This window comes from Pteropus alecto, unplaced genomic scaffold (assembly GCF_000325575.1).
Source record: "Pteropus alecto unplaced genomic scaffold, ASM32557v1 scaffold146, whole genome shotgun sequence".
NCBI classification, from domain to species: domain Eukaryota; kingdom Metazoa; phylum Chordata; class Mammalia; order Chiroptera; family Pteropodidae; genus Pteropus; species Pteropus alecto.
In genome coordinates this window covers 24,456,278-24,481,489 of record NW_006442107.1, presented here as the reverse complement: position 1 = coordinate 24,481,489, position 25,212 = coordinate 24,456,278, and the positions used below count along the sequence as shown (strand labels likewise).

The 25,212-nt window shown below is 40.4% G+C and overlaps 1 protein-coding gene across 1 annotated transcript in view; it reads left to right on the top strand.

Moving 5' to 3' along the window:
• GATA6 (GATA binding protein 6) overlaps window positions 1-24,998 on the top strand; it is a 27,415-nt gene extending 2,417 nt beyond the window's left edge. The window contains exons 3-8 of the mRNA XM_015595652.2: window positions 5-300; window positions 4,744-4,910; window positions 8,188-8,313; window positions 9,128-9,215; window positions 9,309-9,412; window positions 24,695-24,998. Coding sequence (XP_015451138.1) covers window positions 5-300; window positions 4,744-4,910; window positions 8,188-8,313; window positions 9,128-9,215; window positions 9,309-9,412; window positions 24,695-24,865 — 952 coding nt within the window. The 3' untranslated portion in view covers window positions 24,866-24,998. The remainder of the gene's footprint in view (window positions 1-4; window positions 301-4,743; window positions 4,911-8,187; window positions 8,314-9,127; window positions 9,216-9,308; window positions 9,413-24,694) is intronic.
• The last annotated feature ends 214 nt before the right edge of the window (window positions 24,999-25,212 follow it).

Below are 25,212 nucleotides of genomic sequence, written 5' to 3'. Positions count from 1 at the left end.
GGGACCCCGGGGGCCACGCAGCGGCCGGCGGCGGGGGTGCGGGCGGCGTGAGCGGTGGCGGCGGCAGTAGCTTGGCGGCCATGGGCAGCCGCGAGCACCAGTATAGCTCGCTGTCCGCCGCGCGGCCGCTGAACGGGACATACCACCACCATCACCACCACCACCCGAATCCCTATTCGCCCTACGTGGGTGCGCCGCTGACGCCTGCCTGGCCTGCCGGACCCTTCGAGACCCCGGTGCTGCACAGCCTGCAGACTCGCGCCGGAGCCCCTCTCCCGGTGCCGCGGGGCCCCAGCGCAGGTAAGGGTCGCGCCACATCGTGGGCGTGGCGGGACTCGAGGCTCTGGGACGGAAGGGAGTGTGGAGCGGCAACTTGATTTGAGCCCTGATTTCAGGGCTTTCTGTCCGGGTGCACAGAGGTCAGCCTGGCCCCAGGCAGCATTTGTCGACCTGTGGCTGCGCGACCAGAGTCTGGCAGAGTTGATATGGTGCTTCTATTTTGTGGACTGTCTCAGTTCCTTTCTATGAAAGAGACTGAATGCACATATATATCTTAGTGCTTAGGAGAACCTCGAGGGACTTGATGAATAGTGGATTGTGTGGGCATTTGGAAAAAAATGATACCGCGAGGGAACCAACTGGGCCCGAACCCTGTGTCAGACACTAATTTACGGGAGTGGGAGAGAGAGACTCCACTTGGGGAGTAAGTTTAGGAGTGTTGGGCTCTTGATTCACCCTGTCCTCAAATGTACATACAGTCTCCAAAGGTGAGAAGTTGTGCTTTCCTCAAGGAGAGTATTTAAGAGGGCTCCACAGTGGAAAAGGACCTAAGAACCTAATTGGCATCCCCACCTCTCCTTCAGAGAGAGGGAAAGAAGAGAGAGGACGCCTGGACACCTGGGCAGCCTTGTGACTATCCCGAGGAAAAGCTAGTGGGGGGCGGGGGCTTTGAGTTGGCATGAGCTGAGCGGGGGTGTCTGGGGCTGCTGTTGCGATCCAGGGGTCCAATTTGTAGAATCCAGCCCACCAATTTTTCAGTTTCCATTTCCCCTCATACTGTCATTCCAGTGTCTTAGGGCAATTTGGGGGTGAACTGGGAAAATAATTCTCAAAACACCTGGAAACACCTCCATTTTGAAGTGTTTTGTTCTGCTTAAAGAGGGGATGGCTTGAACTGTGTCTGGCCTGATGAAGACGCTTCCACTTCTTTCCTCAACTGCAGCATTCTGGGTCCTTGGTATTTTCACAGGTCTCCCTTTATTTTCAACCTGTTTGATAACCTGACAATCTCTTAAGACAAAACTTTTTTTTTTTTTTGGCTGTTTGTTTGAGGGGAGCTGTGGGAGTTACAGAGGTGGCAATGACGAAAGAGGCACATCAGCCTGCATGATCCTACCTGGTACTCTCACACCCCAGGTCTGGAATTTTCATGGGCACCTCAGCCCTCTATTTAGGGACAACACATCTTTTAGGGACCCTGATTAGATAGAATAAAGTGAGGCATTGTCAACCTTGGTTTGAAAAAACATGTTGGAAACTCTAGTAGCCTGAACATGAAGGATCTGATCTGAAAAGCATTTTCCTAGTAACACTGGGAGGGAGCAACAAGCTCTTCCACTCGCTCTACGATTTTGGTCTCAAAATTCCTTCTTTCTCCTCCTGCAAAGCTGTCTCTGGAGACCATCTTAACCTTGTATGTAGAGTTGGGGGTGGAGGATCCTGTAGAGGTTTGCTCTTTTGAGTAGACTTGAGACAGCGAGCATTGTCACTCTTACTGGTGCATAGGGACCCATGTCTGGCTTCCAGAAGCAGAGAGACAGGGAGATGAGGGATCTTCAAAGGATGAGAAGGGGTGTGAGGGTGTGAGGCTTTTGTCAGTCAGGAATCCAGCAGGAACTCTGAAAGGGTGTGTGAGTTGGGTAGAGGGCAGTTGCAATTGGATCAAAATCGTGAAGCTCTGCCAGTTTGGTGACACACGTTAGCATCTCCATATTCCTTTCTCCTAGTCTTCCAGCATGAGAAAGAGAGGTAGTCCAAAAGGCATAATTGGCGTCTTTGGATATGTAAAGTAATTGGTTCCATGTGGAAAATCTTTTGGAGGTAGTAAGTAGGGTGCGATTGCAGGTGAGTTATAAGTTTCTTTTCATTTTAAACTTAGCCTATAATTTCACTAATTTTTTCACCTTCGGGATAGGACACTGCAATATTAGAAAATTCTTCTGTAGACCCAGAGTATGTTTAAAAAAAAAAAAAATGGGAAGGGGTTCGGGAACACATGCAAGCTTTTGCATAGCCTTCTAAGAAGGTGGGAAGCTACTAAGTGAGAATAAGCCAGTCTGGGGTGGCAAAGGTGAATGACCCTAACTTTGCTTGTCCTCACTGGTGTTCTTATGCTAGAGAGACCTCGACCCTCAACGCCTATCCTACCAGCTTCCTAGCTAGATTCCCTGCTTCTCCACTTTGATTAAAAAAAAAAAAAAAATTTGGAGGCACTCTTTAATTGATTCGTGCAAACAGCAGGTCTAAAACTTGAGGGCTGAGCTTTCTCAACCTGCCCAGTGCGAAGGCCTCTGGGAACTTGCTCCATACACCTCTCCCTGGTTCTGGTGGTGGGTGGGTAACAGGGAGTCCTGGTGTGAGCTCAGGGTCCTCTCACAGCCCTTAAGTCCCTGGGCCCAATGCCCTCCTAAGTTCCCGCTGAACTGTGTTCCATTCTTTGGGTCCTGGGATGACATTCATTGGCAGAGCCCTTCTCCTCTGAGTTTGTCACTCCCCAGGGGCACTCAAGGCAGCCACATTAGGAGGGAGATGATGATGAGTAGGGGGAAACTAATGAATGAGCTTTCAGCACTATCAGATTTTGTAATTTTTATTAGAAAACGTTTTTCTTATTTTAATCAGTTATCGCATTGTAGCTGCTGGGTGAGGGGTTGAGAGAGGTAGGAAGGGAAATGGGAGCTATCGAATTTATTTTAAAAATAAGAAAACTTCCTAAATTTTATTTATTCAAAGCAGACTTTAAGTTTTGTCTTTGAGCTTTCAGATGACTAAAGAGATTTACCTGGAGAGCTCATACTGTCTTCTCCTGGGAGTCTTTATTGTTCCCAGTCCCGGGGAAGGAGGCCAGGCATAGGGCTGGGTTCCCCAGGGACTGCCCCACTCTTCTATAGAAAGAGAGGCTCTGATAGGTAACATTTTAAAGTCAACAACAAAGACAAATACCTTGTTTAACTTCAGTGTCCTTGAAGTCCTGAGCATTTTACTGATTACCGTAGTCAATAGTGGCTTTTAGGGCTGAGAAGAATAAATCTTTGTGATGTGTTGTAAGTTGCAGTATCCCCATGACAACTTTGAACTGAGTTACGTAGGATGCTAGTTTCTTTTAAACTTATTTCTTGAGAAAGGAGACTTATTTTGTACAGTAAGTAGTATTAATGGAATTAAATAATATTTATTCCAAAGACACATTTAAATATCTACGAAAAACAGTTAATGGTAGAAAGAAGTGGTAAACTGCGGGGGAATGAGAAGGAATAGAAAGGTTTTCGGTAGCACATATAATCTTCAAATAAAACTCTAAAGTGTAATGTTTATCTACTTTAGAAATGGATTCAGAAATGCTCCTTAAAGACAGCCAAATTGGAACATTTAAACCCACTATAATATAAATAACTCTAAATAGAGGAGATATTTAAGTCTATTTAAAAAATACTTAATATCTCTTCATTTTAGATAATATTTTTTCATTCACATTTAACCAATTTAGGGAAAGTAATGTTACACCATTTACTCAAGATTGTTTTTTAATTAACAGGTTTACGTTACTTGTCAACTCTTAAAACTGACCAAATAGCAAAATAAATGCAATTTAGAAAGTTGAGATTTTAGTGTAGGAAAATAGGAAACAGTTTTATTTAGCACGGGGACGGTTTTAGTAATTTTCTGAATCAATAAAATATCAACTGTTTGTAGAAATTTTGCAGATATAAGCTCTAATTAGACCCACTTCAAAAACAGAATATTTTAGTGTTGATTCTTGCGGCATGAAAATAAAACTTAACATTTGTCTCTGTGCCTATTAATGGTAGTGCATTTTTTTCCCTTAAGGAGACCTGAGTTATTTTCTAATTAATGGATGTAAATGCCCAAGAACAATATTTCTAATTCAAACTTGTTGATTTTTTAACTGGGGAAAAGGAAGGGTGGCAGATATAGTACATACATTTAAAAGAAAAAAGAAAGATAAAAGAAAGCATCCTCACTGTCCTGGGATATTTGTGGGCTGGAGCGGGGTCAGTGATCAGTGTTCACTGTATGGCTTGCTCCGGTTTGGCAAGTGGCATACTGTAATTATGATGGATTTTAGTTTTGAAAAGCTTGGGACAGCCGTAAAGAACGGGTCAGGGGACCCAGATCAACCTCCTCACAGCTCATCTCAACCCTGAGGTCCTTGGTGATAGAAGGCAAATGATCCAGCTCTGCTTCCAGCACTGTCTCCTTTCCTTGGTTTTTACTGGGAGCGCCCAGGGGTGCCGAGAATGGTCAGCAGGTAGATAGGGACATCATGAGCTGGCTCCTTGCTTGGCTGCTGGGCAGAAAGATCCGTGGGGAAGGGCGCGGGCAGGGAAGCAGGCAGCGCGTCGCCAACACTGAGACTATGAGTACTGGGGGTCGTCCGGGGAGGCTCAAGGAGAGGGTGGGCGGCGCGGCCTCACCCGGCCTTTTATTACCCCCTCACCGCAGACCTGCTGGAGGACATGACCGAAAGTCGCGAGTGCGTGAACTGCGGCTCCATCCAGACGCCGCTCTGGCGGCGGGACGGCACCGGCCACTACTTGTGCAACGCCTGCGGTCTCTACAGCAAGATGAACGGCCTCAGCCGGCCCCTCATCAAGCCGCAGAAGCGAGTGGTGAGTGCGAGCGCCGCCCTCCCCTGTGGTCCGGCGCGGAGAGGCTCAGCTGCTGCGCTTCCCCGCCCGCCCGCCGGCCTGCCCCGGGCGCCCTCGCAAGTACAGGTGCGGCGCGGCTCCGGGCCGCCTGGGTCTGCACGAGCGTAGGAACCAAGCTGTACCCTTCATTCTCCATTTTCTGGCGCCCGGCTGGAGGTTATCCCGAAACAGGCGTCTGGGGAGCGAAAAGCTTTTTCCCCCCACATACTTAACGTAGGAAATGACATCCTTAAATGAGAGAGGTAGGAAAAAAGAAAGGTGAAGGGTGCTACCATTTTTTTTTTTTTTTACGTACAAAAATCTGCCTTTATATATCTCTGTATATTCTTGTAAATGCACCACAATAATTCTGGTAGGAGACACAAGAAATCAGTAATGATGGTAATCCCTGGGGAGAAAGACTTGAGCACACCGACCCAGGTCAGGTGAAGGAAGATTTTTTTCACTGCGTACCCTCTGGTCTGGTTTGGATTTTATTCCTGAAAAATCCATGCTCGTTATAACGTCCCCCCATCCCCTATAGAATATGACAACAAACCCACACTCCCTTTCTCCTCACAGCATTGTGGGATCCTCTGGGTCTCCTACCTCTTCTTCTTGAAGTGAGACAGGTTTTAGCCCCTGAATTCCATCCGTCTTTTGGATTGCTCTTGAGTCTGGTGAAAATTTATTTACTCTAGCCTTTGTCATTTTGAAATCTGGCTGTTTAGAGAACTACATAGAACTTGAGAAAAAATAGTCTGTGTTCTCAAATTGAGGATTTTGGTCAATTCGAACACATTTTCCCATTTTTTAAAGTATGAGAATTCTGCTTTTCTTCAGGGATTAATCTCATTGTCATTGTTATGTGTTTTTTCTTTTTAGGGGAGGGTATTTACTGCTGTAGTAATTAGAGAAAATAAAGCTTTCACAAGCCCCACTCTAAGGCTAACATTTGTTTAGCCAAGCACCCATACTCTAATACCTTTTAAAGTAAGATATTTTACAGTTAGATGCCAGACATCTTAAGTATCCAAGTAATTTATTTAATTGTTATACTCTAATTAGCAGAAACAAATGCTACACATGTTGTTTGTGTTAAATAGATTAGAGTGAAATTGCATCACAATGTAAGTCTGACACCTTAAGGAGAACCGATTAGTTTTATGGTTCTTTTGTTTTTAATGCATTTAAAATAAAGTGGCTGAGGTTAATTTAATGAGTGTATGTGCCTTAAACTTGTTACAACCTCCCATAGCTTAAAATTTTCTTCAAAGGCCATTCCTAATTTCAGTGCCTGACTCCCTCTGGCTGGAAAATATTCCAAGGTAGTTCTTTGTTCTCATATATTATTAGCCAATGTATTAACAATGAAACTATTATTATTATTATTATTTTGGAAAGGCACATTGAGCTGAGTAATAGCTGAGCTCGGAAAAGTAACATTTTCTCTAGACGAGCAAAAAACTGGTAGAATAGTAGCCATTTAGGTTCTAGTTGCATTATAAATTTGATCTAGTAACAATCATATTTAGATAGTACCATTTGTTTTGTGTCCTTACCAGTAAAAATAGCAGAAAAACAATTTGTAACATTCTGAAACAATTAGTTTTCCTTCTGCGTGGCAGGTGTCTTGGCAATAACCGAGGTCAGCCAGTGTGCTTTGTAAATAGGTTATAAATGATACCAATTGAAGGGTGTGTCTATCAATTAGTTCTCCTTGTGGGATTCTTAATTATGGTTTTAATGGCTCTACCTTAGTTATCTACCTTAGAAGTAGAATGTTGAACCCAAGTTTGTTTAGCCAGCAGTACAGAACCAATCACTGTGAATTTGAACTTGTAACACATTGCAAAATAAAAGATTTATGGTGTAACTTGAATTCCTTGTCGGTGATGAACATAACTGAGATCACTTGTTACAAGGAACTTTTATAACCCATTCACCTTCATTTCACATGTTTATGAGGACTGGCTTTACTTATGATCTGCAGTTGACAGTCATAAAGTTCTTTGTTATAATGGCAAATTCTGATAACAAGTTTGTTCCACATTGGCTCCAAATTCCACTGGAAACTGTCATAAATGACCTGTTCATAAAATGAATCTTCCTGTCCCTAGTTCACTGATTTCAGATTTATTAAGAGAAAGGAGTGCTCTCCTAGGAAATTATTTTCTTTTACCATAAAGAAAAAAAGAAGCCCCGATGTGTAAGGTTTTGTTTTCATCATTTTAGCAAAGCAATTTCGCAAATAGTTCTGTCAGACAAGCGTATTCATTTCAACCAAAAGTCAAATTGATTCTTTTTCTTAGTTCTGACTTAAAATATTGTAGTGCTAAGAGGCTTACCAGTGTCTCTTTGTTTTTGTAACTTGTCTGTAAAGAGCAATGCTGAAGTAATACCACAGGATGTGAATTGTAAATGCAAAATTCAATTTTATCTTTTAAATTTGCCAGCAAAGGATTTGGAAATCTCTGTCCTTTAATCTGTGAATATTCAATACGTGCTCACTTTTTATTTTTGTTGTTCATTCTTTATGATTTCTTTTCTTAAATTAATCGATGTAGTTCACTTACCAAATTCTATAACTTTCATCTTGCTTTGGTTCTTGGATTTACCCTTATAGCTTTTTGTCATGGTACTGTTTTTTGTTTGTTTGTTTTTGTTTTTTGTTTTTTAATTTGCCTATCTAGGTAATTTGAAAACGAAGTTAGATTTTTGCCATTCTGGGGAGGAACTTTACTGGGTTAAATTTTCATTTTTTTTCTTTACAAAAATTTTGTACATTTTCCAAAATCTATTTTTATTAATATATATAGGCCCTTCTAAAGTTTCTGGTTCATTCCTCTGCACATATCTGAGAAATAGGCCTAAGTATCTTCAGTTTTCAGGTGAAGCGGAGGCTGCCCAAAGTCACTTAACACATTGGTTGTGATTGATTGCATTTCATGACTCTTATATCTGACCTCTGACGACAGTGAGTGCAGTTATTGGCCAATGTTGTGATTGCTTCCTGGTTATTCTATAATGTACGGTAATATGCTGGAACATATAGTTGTATGTTTGGGATTGAGCACACTATTGTTGGTCCAGGAAGGTCAGCCTAATTACATTTCAAATTTTTTTTCTCAAGGGACTTCTTATTTATAATAACAACATATACGTTTGTTGATGATAGGGACATGATACATTGATGTATGTACTATATACATAAAAATCACTTACAGACTATACACTAACTTTTTGTGCTGCTTTATAGCCTTCCTCCCGGCGGCTTGGATTGTCCTGTGCCAACTGTCGCACCACAACCACCACTTTGTGGCGCAGAAACGCTGAGGGTGAACCTGTGTGCAATGCTTGTGGACTCTACATGAAACTCCATGGGGTGCGCCACATATTCTCATGTGTATATATGTTTATTATAGTTAGTACGTTGCTTCAGTTAAGAAAATAATCAACAATGCAGAGGATGAAAATGGGAAATCTGGTTTTCTGTATGCATGTTATTGAATCTAGGATATTAATTATTTTAAACTATTATCCTACATATCAGTAAGAGACAAAAAATGCCAATTAAGATGTCACATGTCCATTGTAAGACATTCAAATTTAGAGATTAAAATGTGAAAAATGTATTTTAGAATTTAACATGGTAGTAACCCTTTAAAAAACTGCAGAGAAAAAAGCATGGAACCAACTAGAAATGCACAATAACTAGTTCATTTAAAAATTTTGAATGCAATCAAATACATTTATATAAAAGAATAATAATGTATTTGATAGTTACACTTAGAAAGATTCTGTACTTCATTTTAAGGAGAGCACAAAATCATATAAACACATCAATCCTAAGGAAAGTAACCTTGTATATGTAGGAGGAAGAGAATACATTATCTCTTTCAAATAAAAATATGTATTCAGTGGTTTTACACTATAGTTGAAGTTGTTTAAAACAATAAACATTAATCGAAGAAATAATTTCTTCCTGGCAAATCACCCCATTTTCTCTAAAGGAATCTCTGCATTTGATGGAGAAGTGTAGTCTTTGTGCAGTTGCAATCTATTGAGTGTGTGTAAAAATTGGATTGAACTTTATGCCAAGTTCTTTTAAATTAGGGCTTTAGTATTGATGTTGTGTTAAAGGCTGTTTTTTCTTCAATATTTATTAAACGTAAGGACTATGTGAAAATTTTTTTTAGGTGCCTCGACCGCTTGCTATGAAAAAAGAGGGAATTCAAACCAGGAAACGAAAACCTAAGAACATAAATAAGTCAAAGGCTTGCTCTGGTAAATATAATAAAATGCTATTTGATTGTAAAGTATTTGCCAGTTTTAACAGTAGTGTATATGTATATTTATGAGGTTAATTTTGACTCGCAGGTAATAGCAATAATTCTGTTCCTATGACTCCAACTTCCACCTCTTCTAACTCAGATGATTGCAGCAAAAATACTTCTCCTACAACACAACCTACAGCCTCAGGGGTAAGTGTTAAAACAGCATAGACTCTTTCTAAACTAGTGGGTAGCTCTCTTGTATATTATCTCAAATTTTATCTTATCTGGTGGTACAATAATCTAAACCAACAGTTCAGTTTAGTTAGCTGATACCTAAGAATAGTTTTTAGAGGAAATTACATTTAAATGTCAACAAAATGACAAAACTTAAGTGCTTTACAAACCTCTTAATTAAGATCTATATCATTTTTATGATTAAGTTAACCCAAGTAAAAATGAGAAGTTTTGGTTTGAATGATTTAAATTATTTTATTTCCAGGTTTTTATCTGAATTGATATATACATATATGATGTGTGTGTGTGTGTATGTGTATGTATATATGTGAGTATGTGTGTATATGTGTGTATATATATTTATATACACACACACACACACACACATATATACATATATATGTGTATATATATTAGATCAGAAAAACTACCAGCTCAGTGGTTTCATATATCAACGCCCATTTAGATTTTTTTAAAAGTTGCTTTTGCTTATCATATAAACTCCAGCTTTTTTTCTTTTCCCTACCTCTTCCTTCCTTCCCTCTCTCCCTTCCTTTTTAAAAAAGTCATCTTCCCATTATATATACCATGTGCTGCTATATTCACTGAACTGCCTTCATCCAGCTGCCCTCTTGCTGGAAGGCCTTACTCTCTTCAAATGCATCGTAATTGTACACAGGCTTCTTTCAGCCTATCGACAAAGCTGTGAGCAATTTGGTTTGTGAGCATGAGTCTTTGTGAAGATTAGAGTTAGTTTCTGTAAAACTGTGATTGAAACTCAGTTTTTCTCAAGAGCATTTTCCCACCCTACTGTTTCCCAAATTTTTCTGGAATGCTCTTTCAAAAATGACTGTGTCTCACTGAGGTCTAGAGTGGGGCCTGGGCAGCTGGACCTTATGGTATGCCCTGGGTGATGGTAGGGTTATGTATCCTGAGACTAGTGTAGGACTAAACACCAGCATTAAATCCCTATTTACTTAGTAATTGTTTCCTACATTTAGTTTTGCCCTATTTGGGGTACTTTGAAATATTACAGATTCCTGGGTCCTACCCTGGATTTTCTGAGTCAGAGTCTCTGGGGGCGGGGCTTGGAAATCTGTGTTTTTGAACCAGCGAGGCAGGTGAAATCGAAACCGCTGCCCTTGAGGTGTCTGTCTTTCAACCAGGGTTTGAAAACCACAAAGCTAGTTTCTTTTTGTTGTATTATTGTCTTAAACAAAAACTAAACATTTAAAACAATTTCGAACTGTGCTTAAAACAGTATTTCTTTCTTTGTTCTCTGACCCAAATTCTTTTGAGCTTTTTTTTTTTTTAAATGAGACAAGTTTGATCAGAGTTTCACAAGGGAAAAAGCCTTTTCGGTCGTTTTGTTTGTTGCAGACACGGTTAAAGAATGTTTCTGGCCTTTATAAAGATGGACTCTGATGTATGATGTTTTTACAGGAGGGTTAGATGTAATTTTAATGGTCTACAGTGGTAAATAGAACAGTTACTTGTGGGGAAATGAAATGATCAAAGTTATTTAAAAATAATTTTTATTGTGCCCTAAATCCTCAGAAGCAATTATGTAGCTAAATGAGGCAAAACAATGTTGTGGTTTTCCAAAGCGTTGAGGGAGCAGCCAGGATTTTGGCCGCAGCGTCTGTCTGTTTTGGCTGAAATTAGGATTGCTGCCAGCTCCAAGTCACTTTTGTTGGTAATACAGTCCATCTTAAGCATGGCAAAAGCCAAATTTGAATGTTGAACGGCACTGAAAGAGAGATATTTGCCCAACAATGGGCTTTGGGGTCTTGGAACCCTGATGGGTGGAATCCATTTTGTTCTTGTGGCTTTATGATGTAAAATTTCAAAATTGGCTATTTGCAAGTCCAATCAGTTGTCCTCCCAGGGGAGGAACAGGGGAAAGGCAGTGACAGGGTCTGGCCCTGGCCTTTCTGGAAGAGGGACCTCAGAAGTTTTGCAGTCCGCCCTGTGGCTGCTTTGGTGTCTCAGCATCTCTCACCTGGGACCTAGCACATCGGAGGTGGCTTTTCGGCCAGTGCCCTTCGGAGGACTGCTCAGTTCCTATTAGAGGCCAGAAGGCAAAGCAACAAAATTTTAGAGACTGGGGGAATTTGAGAGTGATTCCATACAAGGTCTTTTGCTGCAAGCCCCCATCCCTTCTGTAGGCTGGGCATCCTCCAGGGAACCAGCGGTGTGAGCGGCAGGCAGCCTCAGAAAGGCTTCCAGACAGCTCTTGCAGGGGATGGGGTGGAGTGGAGTGAGGTGGGGGTGTGTGAGAGGGGTGGGAGGGGTGGGAAGGTGAATTGCCTGCCCTCCTCCACTCCCTCCAGGGACCTACTCCTCCTGGCCACTGCTCTACAGGCACTGGTCTGGCACCTGGGTTTCAGGATTTCTCCTGATGGTGAATCCATCATGGATATCTCCATCGGCTCTTACCTGAGGTGCCTGTTGTGGGGAACTAGGCCCAGTTGGCAGAAGCCAACCTGCTGGCTACCTTTGGAAGCTCTCCCCTTCTGAGAATAATTATAGACTCCAGTGGTTTCTCCAGGTCACTACCAAGGTGTGCCAGTGTGTCCCCATTGGTCCTTTAGCACTTTTCAGAGCCTTCTATAGGTGGGCTGGGTCTGACTGTGCATGGCCAGCATGGCAGCTGAGGAGCTGTAAGGAGCATCCTGCAGGAGTTATCTGTAAGCAGCTGGCAGCAGCATTTGTGAAGGGCAGCTGTGTCATTTTCCCCTTTTGGTCATGGTTTATGATGTTGGAAGGCAGTTGGTGTTGGGACTGACTGCTTATAGGATTTTGTGAAGGGCTGTAAGTACGGAAAATGTTATATCCACAAAGCAAGGTTGTCTCTGGTACACAATACACTACCTTCATTGGTTCAGTGTTTAAGCTTCCCATGATGATGAGTCCATCCCATTGATCTCCAGTGGCCCCTGTGGTGGAAATTAGGGGTATCCTAGTTTAATAGGGACAACCAAGCCATAAAACAAAGGGCAACCTTAGGCATACTCCCAGTGGAAGACAAGAACCTGGGGGCCACGTTCTCTATCTAGAGATTTAGAAAATAATTTTTGCACTGCTCAGAAGCCTCATTTCTTTGACTTTTTTTTTTTTGCATGTTTGCCTTATGTACTTGTTGCTACTTTGTGTTTTAACTAGACCTCTGCCTGGGAAAAAAGGAGACATTGCTTCTGATGGTCATCAGGTCGCTGACCCAGCTACCTCATGACTCAGTTTCTCTTTTTTTAGGCTGTGTGTGTGTAGTGTGTGTGTATTGGAGGCAGAGAAGCAATTTGTTTCCTATGTAAGATCAGGAAGACCTAGTGCCATGCAGCCCAGGATTAAAATAGCCCAGGTCTCAATCATTTGGAGTTTTTTGTATTTGCTAAGACATGTGTTAAACTTAATTTTTGATAGGCAGTTGATTTTTTTTTGACTTTTGAATTTAAAGATAAATTTTCCCAAAGTAGTCTTTGATTCTATCTGAAAAATTTTCTCATTTTTCAGATTTACTGAAAAATGTTTATTTGGTTGATCTAAATAGACATCAGATTTTCTTTGACATTTATGTTTTCGGTGGAGTGTAAGAATATTTAAATCTTTTATTGAATTCCGCTTATTGACTGAGTTATGTCTTATAGGGTTTTTTGGTTATTGTTATTTAGGAGGGAGATATAGTAACATATTCTATTTCATCAATCCCAAATAAGGTTTAATAGTCTATAAATAGTCTATTCTTCCAATGACGTATAACTAAAAATTTGTAAACAGGGAGGATACTTTATATGTATGTATATATAATGTGTATATATGTACTTTATGTTCATATGATGTATAATATGTATATATCATATGATATAACATGTATTTTATATCTCATATTTATAAACTTTATAAATCCCCAAGTTTTATTAGATAAAAAGTATTTTTAAATTTTATTTGGAACAGGAAAGATTGATTTGGGGATGAAACAAACAAGACTTAATGTCTGGAAATCACTGAACATATTTAGCTGCCTAAAAATAGTCCTATAAATAATGATTAAAAAATTAAAACCTTCTTAAGTTTGTATTAAAACTGCAATTATATGTTGAAGTCATCATTACACATATAATGTTGAAATAAACGGAGATGAACTATATATGACTAGCCCTTGTTATACGGTTGTTGTTCCATTTAAGAAGCATTGCACTGTGGGAGGCTGTGTTTACGACTGAGTAAAACAATATCCCTGACCTCAAATTGTTCATACGGTGGTGATAGTGGTAGGGGCGGGTGTGGGCAGATCTTGCTGCTGGTTAGATTTGGAAGTGCTGTTAAATGAGTGACAAAGTAATAGGAGGCAAAAGGAGGGAGTGGTGGATTCTGACTACTGGCTGGATTTGAAAATGGCTTCCCAGAGTAGAAGAAGTTTAAATTAGTTGGGTAGGGTTTTTGCAGGGGAAACAATGGAATAGAGGTCTCCAGGAAGAAGAGGAGCATGGTATCTCTGGTACTTCAGGGACATAGTTTTAGGAAGTTTAGTAAGTGTGGCTGGAGTGCATAGTATAAGAAGGCAAAGGCAAGAGATGAGGCTGGAAAAGTAGAATGTAGATCTTTGAAATGATTTCAAATTAATATCAAGTTAGCCCGAACTACTTTCATTTACAAATGATGGACTTTCTCTTAACTCCCACTGCAGTGACAAATCTGTTTCTGTCTCTAGCTAGAGTCCAAAAATTAAAACATTCTTTGTTGGGAGTATTTTGATAATTGATGTAAACAAATGCTAGCATGCTCCTATTTGTACATTTTATAAGCAAGGATTCCCCTCACAATTAGTAAGAAAAAAAAAATCCTTCCTTGGAGCTGGTGACATGCACTGACCTCATAATGTTTACTTTCCTAGTCTCCAGGGCTGCTCAGGGAAATAAGGTTTGGGGTGGCTGCCTCGTGACTTTCTAATGGAAGCATTTCAGGGATGGTGTTTTAGTGGTAGGAAAAAAGTTTCCTCACCTTTGTTGTTCATTATTGGTGATAAACTTTCAAAAAGAGAAGCAGAGGTCCTTAGACTGAGGCAAGGACCTCATCTCAGGTTCCTCACTGGCTGGTTCTGTGCCTGCTGGGTGGGCCTGCACTCTGTGGTCATTTTCTCCCTTTTGAATAGGTATCTTCAGTTTTGTCTCATTGATTCTTCTGGGATACTGTGTTCCCAGCTAGACCTGTTTTCTTATTGCAGTCACCCCTTGAGAATAAATAACGTTATTCAATGACCTTGTCAGAAGACAAACTTCCTAGCTGTGTGGTGCTAAATCTTGTTCTAGAAGTGCTTTGGAAGAGTTAATGCACACAGTTAAGTGCCTGTAGCCAACAGGTAGTGATTTAGGGACTAAGAGTTGTTAGGATATCTGGATGTCTTTATAAGGCTTTCTGAAGGAAGGTTAGTTAGGTACTTTTCAGGTTAATAGTTAAAATTCTTTTTATAGATTTTATTTAATGTATTAATATTTGTATCCTATGATGAAAATTATAAAACACTTTAGTCATGTAGCTTATCTCTTTATTAGCAAATTTATACTCCATTTTCTTTTTCTCCAAGTAATTGAACTTTGGATATACTATGGCATATGGTTGGCCACAAAATAATAGTTTCTATTATTATTAACTGTGCCTATAATAGTTAAATAGCTGAAAGATACATCCATGAAAGACATATACAATATGCTTTCACTTAGAGGAACTTGACTATGAAGAGGGGATCTAATTCAAGAGGCCGCTGAAACAGGAACAAAAAATTACTGCTGAGCTACTAACTCGACTATTCCACAAAAGCATTTAGAGTCCTTGAAAGCCAGACTTTAGTGTAGTCTTTCTTTTTATCATCATACTCTTGCTTTTGTGTTTTCTCCCTTTCCCATGCTTTCTTATTTATAAGATAGTGGACACAGGAAGGCAGGAAACTACCTTCTGTCAATACCGTTTATGTGCTAGGTGTTTTATGTACATTTTCTCTTTTATTTCTAATTATTACTCTACTAAGAAGGTGTTTTTATTACCATTTCCCCTTTTTTGGGAGCTTCAAAGGTAAGTAACAGGCTCAAGGTTATGTATCAAATTAAGAGACAGGGCTTGGTTTGGACCCAGGTCTGGCAGATGCAGAATCCATATTGTTATCAATATGGCATGCTAGATTAATATGATAGTATATGTGATATTGAAATCTTTAGAGAGAGAGAATAAAATTTTCTTAATGAAATCCAACTAATTTTGATTAGTGATTTTCAGCATTAAATATTGTCCTACTGAACCCAGGTGGGAAAATAGCATCAGAGAAGTGATTTGCTTGTAATCAAATATATAAGGCATATCATACAAATTTTCTTATTAATACTATACTTACTAATAAAATGTGTTCCAGTAGTAAGACTGTGCTAGTTGGGTAATGGAAAAAAATAGGCAGTAAAATTTACTGTTGTTGATGTACTCAATATGATTATTAAAAAATTCTGTTACAATATTAAATATAAGATTGCAGTACTAAAATCCTTCTAATGGTGTAATTTAAATTCATACAGTGAGTGCTAAGTTAGTTGGAACTTTTCAGAATATTCAAACTATCTTCAGTTAATTTTGATAAAATCATTGACAAAAACATTTTTAAATAAGCAAGTGTTCATTTCCCCCCAGAGTTTATAGTCCAAGATACTCTTTTCTAAATGAATAAAAAAGAGTTAAAAAGTCATTAATCTCCCACAAGGGTCTGAGAGAGAGTTGCGGTTATGTCTTATTATGGCCTCATTTATAAACCAGGACCTGGAGTGACTCCATAAGGTCACAAAACAAACTCGTGTTGAAGCCGGGACTGGAACCGACGTCTCCTGCCTCCCAGACCAGGCTGTTACCGCTCCCAGGAGTTGACCAATCATCATAGTTATTAATATCCCACTTGCCACTTGCTACAAGCCATGAACATAAATATTTTGTTGGCATTTTATCTTCACGCTCACTATGTGCCAGGCTCCCTTTCTTTCTTCTTTCACAGCCCCTTCTAATCACTCACGTTCCTGTCTGACCACATTGGCCTTCACTGTGAAAGTCACACGTCACCCTGGCAGGGAGCGTTGAAGTATGTGGAGTTTGCATACTTTCCTTTTGATCTCAAGGCCTTTTCTAGACTTCCCTCTTTTTTTTTTTTTCTTGTATGTGTGTGTTTGTGCACACATGTGTGTCACAGGGAGGATGGTAAGAAGGAGTAGTTAGAAATACATGGTACTGTATCAATATCCGATGGCTTTGTATGTATATTAGCAAACAGTAAAACTGTATTGCTCTTTAAATAGTTTATAATGTATATGTCCACCCACTTTATCATAGGATTGTGGTTTATTTAATAAGTGACTCCTTATCACACTCTAAAAAACAGAATACTAGGTAAAGAATAAGTGTGGGAAGAATGTCATTCGCCTTTTTATATGGGCTCAGATTAGAAGGCTTCATCTCAGGATACAACTTTTCTTTGTCGATTATAGATTCTTTGCAGTTTTTTTCCCTTTGCCTCTAAGAATATACAAAATTGTCACAAAACTTGAAATAATGTTACGGGAAAACATGGCCAAATTTAAGAAATCTGGCTTAGAATGCTCTGAAATGTTATTGCTAAATGAATCTTCGAAGAAAATGAATTCCTTTACTGGAACAAAAGTAATTTATTATGCATTTCATGGATGTCTGCCAGAAGAGTTACTAGCAATCTGAAGATCTAATGGATATGAATTAAACACACCCTGTTAGCTCTCTTCATATTTAGACCCACCTGTTAACTTTCTCTGAAATTTAATAATTAAAAACAAAGCATCTCCAAAGACAGGTCTTGGACTATGTGATGATTCATAATTCTGCTACTTATACCAAGCCCAGCACTCGAATTTGTGAGACTGAGCGCACAGAAATTATTTTATCAACTTCAGATTTTAAGAAAGATTCGAGTAAATAAACAACAGGTATTGACTTTGATGTCCTGTGGAAGCCTCTTGAGTAAACAATTCTGAGTCAGTATCTGCTGACGTTTAAATGCTGACTGAGTCGGTGTGCTGTCCCTCTTGGTCGTTGGGAGCATCTGCGGTTTCTTTCACCAGAGCTGGGGCACACACTTCAGCATCATTTTTATCTTATTAAACACAAATACTTTTAATTTTAAATTCTCATTCAGTTTGGTTGCTTGATTGATGGTGAAGCCAGGATATGGTCTGAAGTTTATTCTGGGCATTTATAGATTAGCAGCTGGAAGGAAACAGATTCGGGCAGCCAGGCGCTTAGCTGCAGCTCTGTGTGTGTAAGCCGACGAGATTTTTAGAGCCTCTGTTTCCCTCCTACTAAAGGGGAAAAGTAATTCCTACCATCTGGTCCTTAGGAGTATTGTATATTGTAAGCGAGAGATGCCTGCAGACTTCTTTGAAGCTCAAGAAAAATAACACTATTTAATCTTCGAAGTTAATAGTGGTGTGCTTTATTTGCATGGCATTTTTTTTTTTTTTTCATCCCATGACATTAGAAATAAACCCTTGCTTTCCTAATGTGGGAAATTTAGAGATGTAGAGCTATTGTGTTAACAAAGTAACCATTTTTAAAATACTGCTTTTATTTCCCTGATAGCAACAATTTTTCATTCCTTATGATACTTCATACTTTCATAATGCTTTCTTATAAATGCTGTCTGATTCTTGAGACCATGGTATGCTTTCTCTAATTGAGATGGTGAGATTAAGATGCTCATCCAATCTCCTGAAAAGCCAGTTTTGTTAAAAGATCATAATTCACCAGGTTTTAAATCTTGCCTCAGGATCCTTTGCCACTTAATTCAAAGGCTAGAAAAGAACCATCATTTTGATTCATTTCATAACTTTTCTTTAGTATGCTAATGACTTAAAGTTGCAGAACAAACCTTCTCTGCTGCAATTTATATTTGTATATCAGTGTTTTACTGACAGTCCCAGAATACTTATAAACTTTGGGCCATACCTGTCTTCACCAGAACATACTTGCTGTTTGAGCGTGTACAGATGCGTAAAACAATTTGCTCATCTGCCCAGAGGACATTGTGTGTATAGAATTGTTCTTTTCTCCTTGAAAAGGCAGCATCTCAGAGTATGGCTATAACCTAGTTTACTCAGGCCCAGAAGGGGCAAGAGGGGTCAAGGGGGCAGCCAGCGAGCTCTCCAGCAAAGAATTTGTTAAATTACAAAAAAGTTAACTTCTGCTAAAAACTGAATGAGGTCATCAGCTGAGGTGACCATGACTCTCCCTTTTTGAGAGAGAAGGTGCTTGTGTTCTCTTGTTTTATTTGAGCTGTTATGGGAGAATTAGAGGTTTTGGTTGTGATTGATGACTTTTACATGTCTTGGTAGAGACAGAAACTTTGTGTGTTTGTGTATCTTCCTTGTGTTGACATTTGTGATTCAAATTATTATTGAATCACTTTTGTGTCTGGTCCTACTATCTCCATCCAAACTGAAATGAGTGTTGTTATTAGAGTGGAAGTTTGGATTTGTCTGAAAGTTTTTCTCCTTTGTTGGAACTTAACGTAGTTTTTACATCTTCTTTTAAGGAAGGCTGCTATAAAGCACTGTGAGAGTCTAACCTAAGAGGTTACACAAGCAGAGAAAGAGAGTTTTGACAGTGAGGGACGGCTGGCTTCTCCTCACAAGAAAAAGCTATAACCACAAATTTATTTAGATGTGTAGGAAGGACAGATCAGAGGCCATGGAAGCCGACAGTCTGAATTCGAGCTAAGGCGTCAGGCAACATAATCATCATCAAAGTCACATGCTCTGGAAATGATCACACACTCACCCTCAACCTGCCTGGGGTGCAGTGTTTCATTTTTTTCAGATTGAGGCTGCATTAAGAGAGATTATAACATGGAAAACTAAGTACATCCCTGTTGACTCCTTTTTGGTTTCTTCCTCCAAAATGAAATGTATGTTTATAATTAACAAGCCAGAGAACCTATGTTATTCTGGAAAGGCTGTATCCTTTAAGAGTTTCCTTTGCTCAGATATGTTGCCTTTCCAGAGCCGCTTACGTGGGCATCTCTGTTGGAGGCTGTCTGGGCCTGCTTATTATGGGATTTGTGGAGTAAGGGAAAAGAAAGAACTGACAATGTTGGTGAGTCCACGATGAGCCAGACATTGCTGGGCATTGACTATATGAGTTTATCAATCAGAAATCCTTGACTTTTTAGATATATGTCTGAAAACGAGCAAACGCTTTTATTCTCATCGCGGAAAAAAGAAAATCTAGTGATCTAAAGATGAACTGTGCCTTCTTCACAGGCTAGTAGATATTTTCCATGTCCTGGTCTGCAGCAGCCAAGTTGTTCCTGAAGTCATTTATTCCTTTAGGAGGGAGTTTTCCAGCCCAACTGCTCTGCCGGTCTGTCGTCTCCCACCTAACCAGGACTGCTTTCAGTGCTAAGCCCAGGCTGGGTCTGGTGCTGATAACACATTTTTTTTTTTCAACAGGAAGTGCCTCCATTTTCAGTTGTCTGTGGGAGGGTGGAGGGCAGATAAGCTGTGAATGGAAACACAGAACAGATTTCTGCTCCACCCTCACATTGCACTTTGATCACAGAAAGAGAGAGGACCTCCGCCTGTGCCTGCCTGAGCTGCCAGCAGAAAGGAGGAAGGATGGTTCAGCTGTGGGCATTCCCAAGCACTATTCTCTCCTGTTGTTCAGAAACAGTGGGCAGATTAAATTGATTTAGGTTAGCGAAATGCCTACTTTTTGCTATGTTGAGGTGTCTGTGATCTGCACTAAAGTCCTTTCAAGGGTTGAACAAGATGTGGGAAAACATATTAACCAATTAAAATTTGTACTTGTGTTTTTATATGTGTGTGCCGGGCCCAGGGTCATACATAATTTTTCTCTGGTTTTCTCCTGATGTTGTATTAATTCTCAATAGGTAGCTCTTGAATATCACCAATGAAGAAAAAGGCACTTAAGATGAATAATGATATGACGAGCCAGGTTTCTTATGGAGAATTGGGCCAATTCTGGACTTCTACTCTTAGAATACCGGTTTCATGAGCTCAGGTTTTACTGGTGAACCCATGTGGGGTGTTCAGCACTTTAACTGGAACCGTGTTTCACGTGGGCACGGCTAGCCAGGTTCCAGCCTATGCCACGTGGCATGGAAGTGACTTCAGAGGTGCATGAGGCCCCTTCTGATTCTCCCTTCTCTGTTAGTGACTCCACTCTGATTCTTCCTTGTTTTTCATGCTGCTCCATCCAGGCTGGATCATCCCTCCAGTGTTTGTGCCCCATGGTTCTGGTGATAGTGTCCTCTACTCTTCCCCCAAATTTAGACTGTACTATGCCATTCAATTAAAGCATTCAGAAAGGCATAGATGGCTAATAGGTTGGGCCCTCTCAGATAGTCCCCTGCCTCACATGCCCTCCTCAGTTTCCTTGAAATACTCTTGTGTGTGTATGGACGCTTTGTAATTTTAGCATAGAATTTATATCCTGCTTTTTTTCACTTAACAACGTATTACAGAATTTTTTCCATTATGCTACATGATCTTATTTTTAATAATTGCATAATAGTTCATTAAGCGGATATGCCTTGCTTTTTCAAACCATCCTCATATTAGACATTAGATTATTTCCATGATTTCCACTATTATAAGTAAACCTGCAATGGATATCTTCCCATGTGGAGCCTTTCCCTTCCTTTGAATTCTTTCCTTATAATACATTTCCAGAGGTAAAATTTACAGAGTTAAGTAGGGTATAACATTCTTGATGGCTCTAACTGCTTTGTAAGGCATGTACTAGAATATAGCCCCATTGACCATAGATGAGGGTACTGGGGTTATCACAATTTCATCCAATCTCATCATTATGATCTCATGTATTGTTACACAAAAATCTTATTTTTTATTGAGGTACAGTTGACATACACAAAAGTTTTACTTGTAACATTTTATGTTTAAATAGTGTAGCCTCATTTGCAAATAAGATTCTCAAGCTTTGGGTACAAGTACTTGCTTCACTTTTTCCCGAGAGAGTCAGATGTTGCTTTTGATATCAGGTGAGTGAGTGTGTGTGTGTGTAAAATATTTTTATGAGCTCATCTCCTATAATTTGGAGTTTGCCTGCCCTTTGACACAAAGCATAACATTTTTATCTGAACTAAGAAGACTAGGCATCACAGCTGGTAGCTTTTGGGATTATTGCTCAAGTGTAACAAAAATATTGTTCAGATTATAAATATTATAAAGATTTCTTTAATGTGGCTTATTTGAAAATGGCCAGTGAGCCTTTAGAAGGGCGGTGGAAGCAAGCTCCTTGCTTCTCCCTTGCGTAGAGCTGTCAGTAACAATTAGAATAAGGTGATTGTTTAGGCAGTTTTCTCTTAGCTCTGGATGAGTTCCCATTGCTGCTCCCACCCACTGATGACTGTAGCTCACTCACCTGTTGAAGGATGGAATCAGGTCTACACTCGTTAACCTTAACAACAATAATAATACTAATATTATATACTCGTGGTCTTTACTATTGTCAGACACTTGTAAAGGCTTTATGTATATTAACTAAATTAATTCTTGCAACAACCATACATATATATTTTTTTCTTTATTTGCACTTTCTAGTAAGAAAACTGAGGCACAGAAAGTTCTAGGTCAGGCTTTTTGCTTTACCTCTCCCATATTGTCTCTTTTGACTCCCTTGCTTAACCTTTCTGTTTTAGCTGGCTTTTCTTGTGGACAGGCTCCCAGGTCCTGCATGCCTCCCATGCAGAATACCCTTTCTTCGCCAGTAATGATGGCTTACCTTTATGAAATGGTGAACATGGCAAGGCAGCAGGCTGATGCTTTTACAAACATCTCATTTAATTGTCACAACCATACCTGAGGTAGGTAAGACAAGGGCCAGTTACCGAAGAGGAAGCTCATGGAGGTGACCCCACTCAGTAGGTGGCAGAACCAGGAGAGCACTTGAAAGCCCACACTAGTGTCCACCATGCTGGCTGACTCTGGCCCTTCCCCAGGAATCCTTTCTCCTTTCTTATTCCTTTTAGGACCTCTTTCCCCACCTCCCTGTCTCAGCCACTCATTCAGCATTTACGATAGGCAGTTGAGCAGTCTTACTTTAAAGTACGTATGTGTCCTGGTTCCTCGTCCTGGCCTGGGAGCTTGTCCAGGGAGCAACTATCTTTTTGGGGCTCACCAATCCAGTGCCCAGATCTCATGAGTACCTTGCTAATGTTCCTTGTTGCTGACTTGTAGTGACAACAGACCACTCTGCTATCTCTACACTTTTGGCCATTTGAGATGGGCTGCTTCCTGGGCCAATCCAGACATCCTCTTCATTTCAGAGAATAGCACTTGCTGTGCTGAAGTCAGATTTGGTCAGATAAATGCAGAAGTGATTTTTGGGGGAATAAATAGATCAATACAAAGTTGGGTGTGGCACAAATCATTTATAAAGGAACTCTTACTAGTCATATGATAGCTAATGAAGGACTCTAAAATGAAGAGTCGTTTTGTAATTTCGTATCTTCCTTTTGTTTATTTCTTTGGGGGTTAAATCTGGGTCCACAATGGCTTTGCTCATAGTGGAGGCTCTGGATTTTTAAGGGCCAAAGTTAATACCATATTTATACGTGTAACCAAATCCATCTCTTCAGTGTGTTTGACAGGATTATTTCTGCTATTCCAAAAATTTCATAAGATTTTATTTAATATCTTAGACATCTCAGTGACTTTTGAAATTTGCATTTCCATGCACCCAAAGCCCTTAGTTTATCTTTTTATATTTGTGTTATTTAAAAAGAAGTTTGGATGTGGGGACACCTTTGTTGCTGGATTTTTAAAAACCCTCATTTTTGCAAGGAAAGGGAAGGGTCGGATACCTGCGGAGGGGCTGGATTTGATCTGTCCAGCTGGGAGGAAGTTCGCATGGGCAGATGTGGTGTCACATGGTTAGACCTCCTTGAGCCCCTCCTCCCAGCCTCATGAGGATACTGTGAAGATTAGAGAGAAAACCAGAGTTTATCCAGGGAAGAGAAGGACTACGTTTACTTTCAGGCCCCTGAGTGGAGCCAAGGGGGCTCACTACACCACTTTCGATTCAGTTCAGCCTGTGTCTGTCTGGTGCCCTGTGTTTCTCTGAAGTGGATGTAACATCAATTCAGCCAGACACATGTTTTAAGGATTTAATGAGATTGTATATGTAAAAAAGGAATGCTTTATGAAGTACAAAATGTTCTACCTGTGTCAAAAAACAAGTATCTAGTCGTTTATGGGGTGGAACTCTGAAAACATGAAAGAAATAATGGACTTCTGGGCTTTTAGAAGGAAAAAGGCAGGATTAAAAAGTATGTGATTATGGCCAGAATTTTTTTTAAAAGTCAAATGCAGCTGTTTTCTCAAACTAATCTAAACATGATTTTAGTTATTTTGGTTTGATTCTACTAAATTATATCATGTTTTCTATTTGGCCTTTCTCATTTGGACGGAAGAAATGGATGAAATGAGAAAGGTGACCTTTTGCTTTACGAAATAATTGCCACGATCATGACATATAGGATGTTAGCATTTTCTTTATAATGTGGTTTGCTTCAAACACAGCCCGTCCTTCTGGAAAAGAATTAAGGTAAATGAGGTGGATATTAAAACCTGTGTATGAGTGGGTCAATTTTCTGTGAAGTCAGTGCTCAAAAATTTTCATTTATCAGGCCTTGCTGAACTGCAGCTTTCGTTTTTACACTTTGACATAATTGCTAAGCCTCGTGGCTTTGCTGTGTGTGTGTGTGTGTGTGTGTGTGTGTGTGTGTGTGTGTGTGTGTGTGTAACGCTCTGCATTTTCTCCTTTGAAATGATTAGACTGTGTGGGCATTACTAGGGCCTATTTACCTATGTGGTGTGGCTGGTTTCACTTTCAGAGATTTTAGGGTTTGGCACTTTTTACAGATAGGCTTCCTTTTTTTCTACTTTTGTCCAACTGCGCATCTTGCCAGGTGGTAACTTCCCTGAGTTCTGAAGAGAACAAGAATGTGTCTCTGGGCACGCAGACCTCCAGAGCTAGGTCAATGGCACCACATAGCACAGTGGCTGGCCCTGCCCCGGCTGTACCGCCCGCCTCATTTGTCCATACCCCCCCACCCCATCCCTGCAAGGTGTTCACCTAACTGGAGAATGCCGCCTGACAAATTCATCAATAACTCTCTCCCCTTCTCTTTCTCCTCTCTGTCCCTTCTTCCGCCAGGCGGGTGCCCCGGTGATGTCTGGCGCAGGAGAAAGCACTAACCCAGAGAACAGCGAGCTCAAGTACTCAGGTCAAGATGGGCTGTATATAGGTGTCAGCCTGGCCTCGCCAGCCGAAGTCACGTCCTCTTCGGTGAGACAGGATTCATGGTGCGCACTAGCCCTGGCCTGAGCCCGCTGCTGGGAGCGGGAGGGCCCTCGGGACCTACAGTGATTCTGTCACCCCGTCCAAACTAGGGTGAATATGCTGACAGAACATTCCTCTGATGCATAATTTCCGTGCCTTTATTTTGAAAGAGATGCATTTCCCAAGAGGCTTTCTCTACCTTACCACCCAGCCCCTGTCAATGAAGAGCCAGGGAGAAGATGGAGCACATCTGGGGAAGGGCCAGTGCAGCCCACAGCACGTCACCTCCTCCCTGGCCACAGCCCCTTCCAGCCAGCCTGCCTCTGGGTCTGCCAGGGGATTCAGTGTTCACTGTGCCACTTCCAGAGACTGGGACTAGGAGTGGGGCCTTG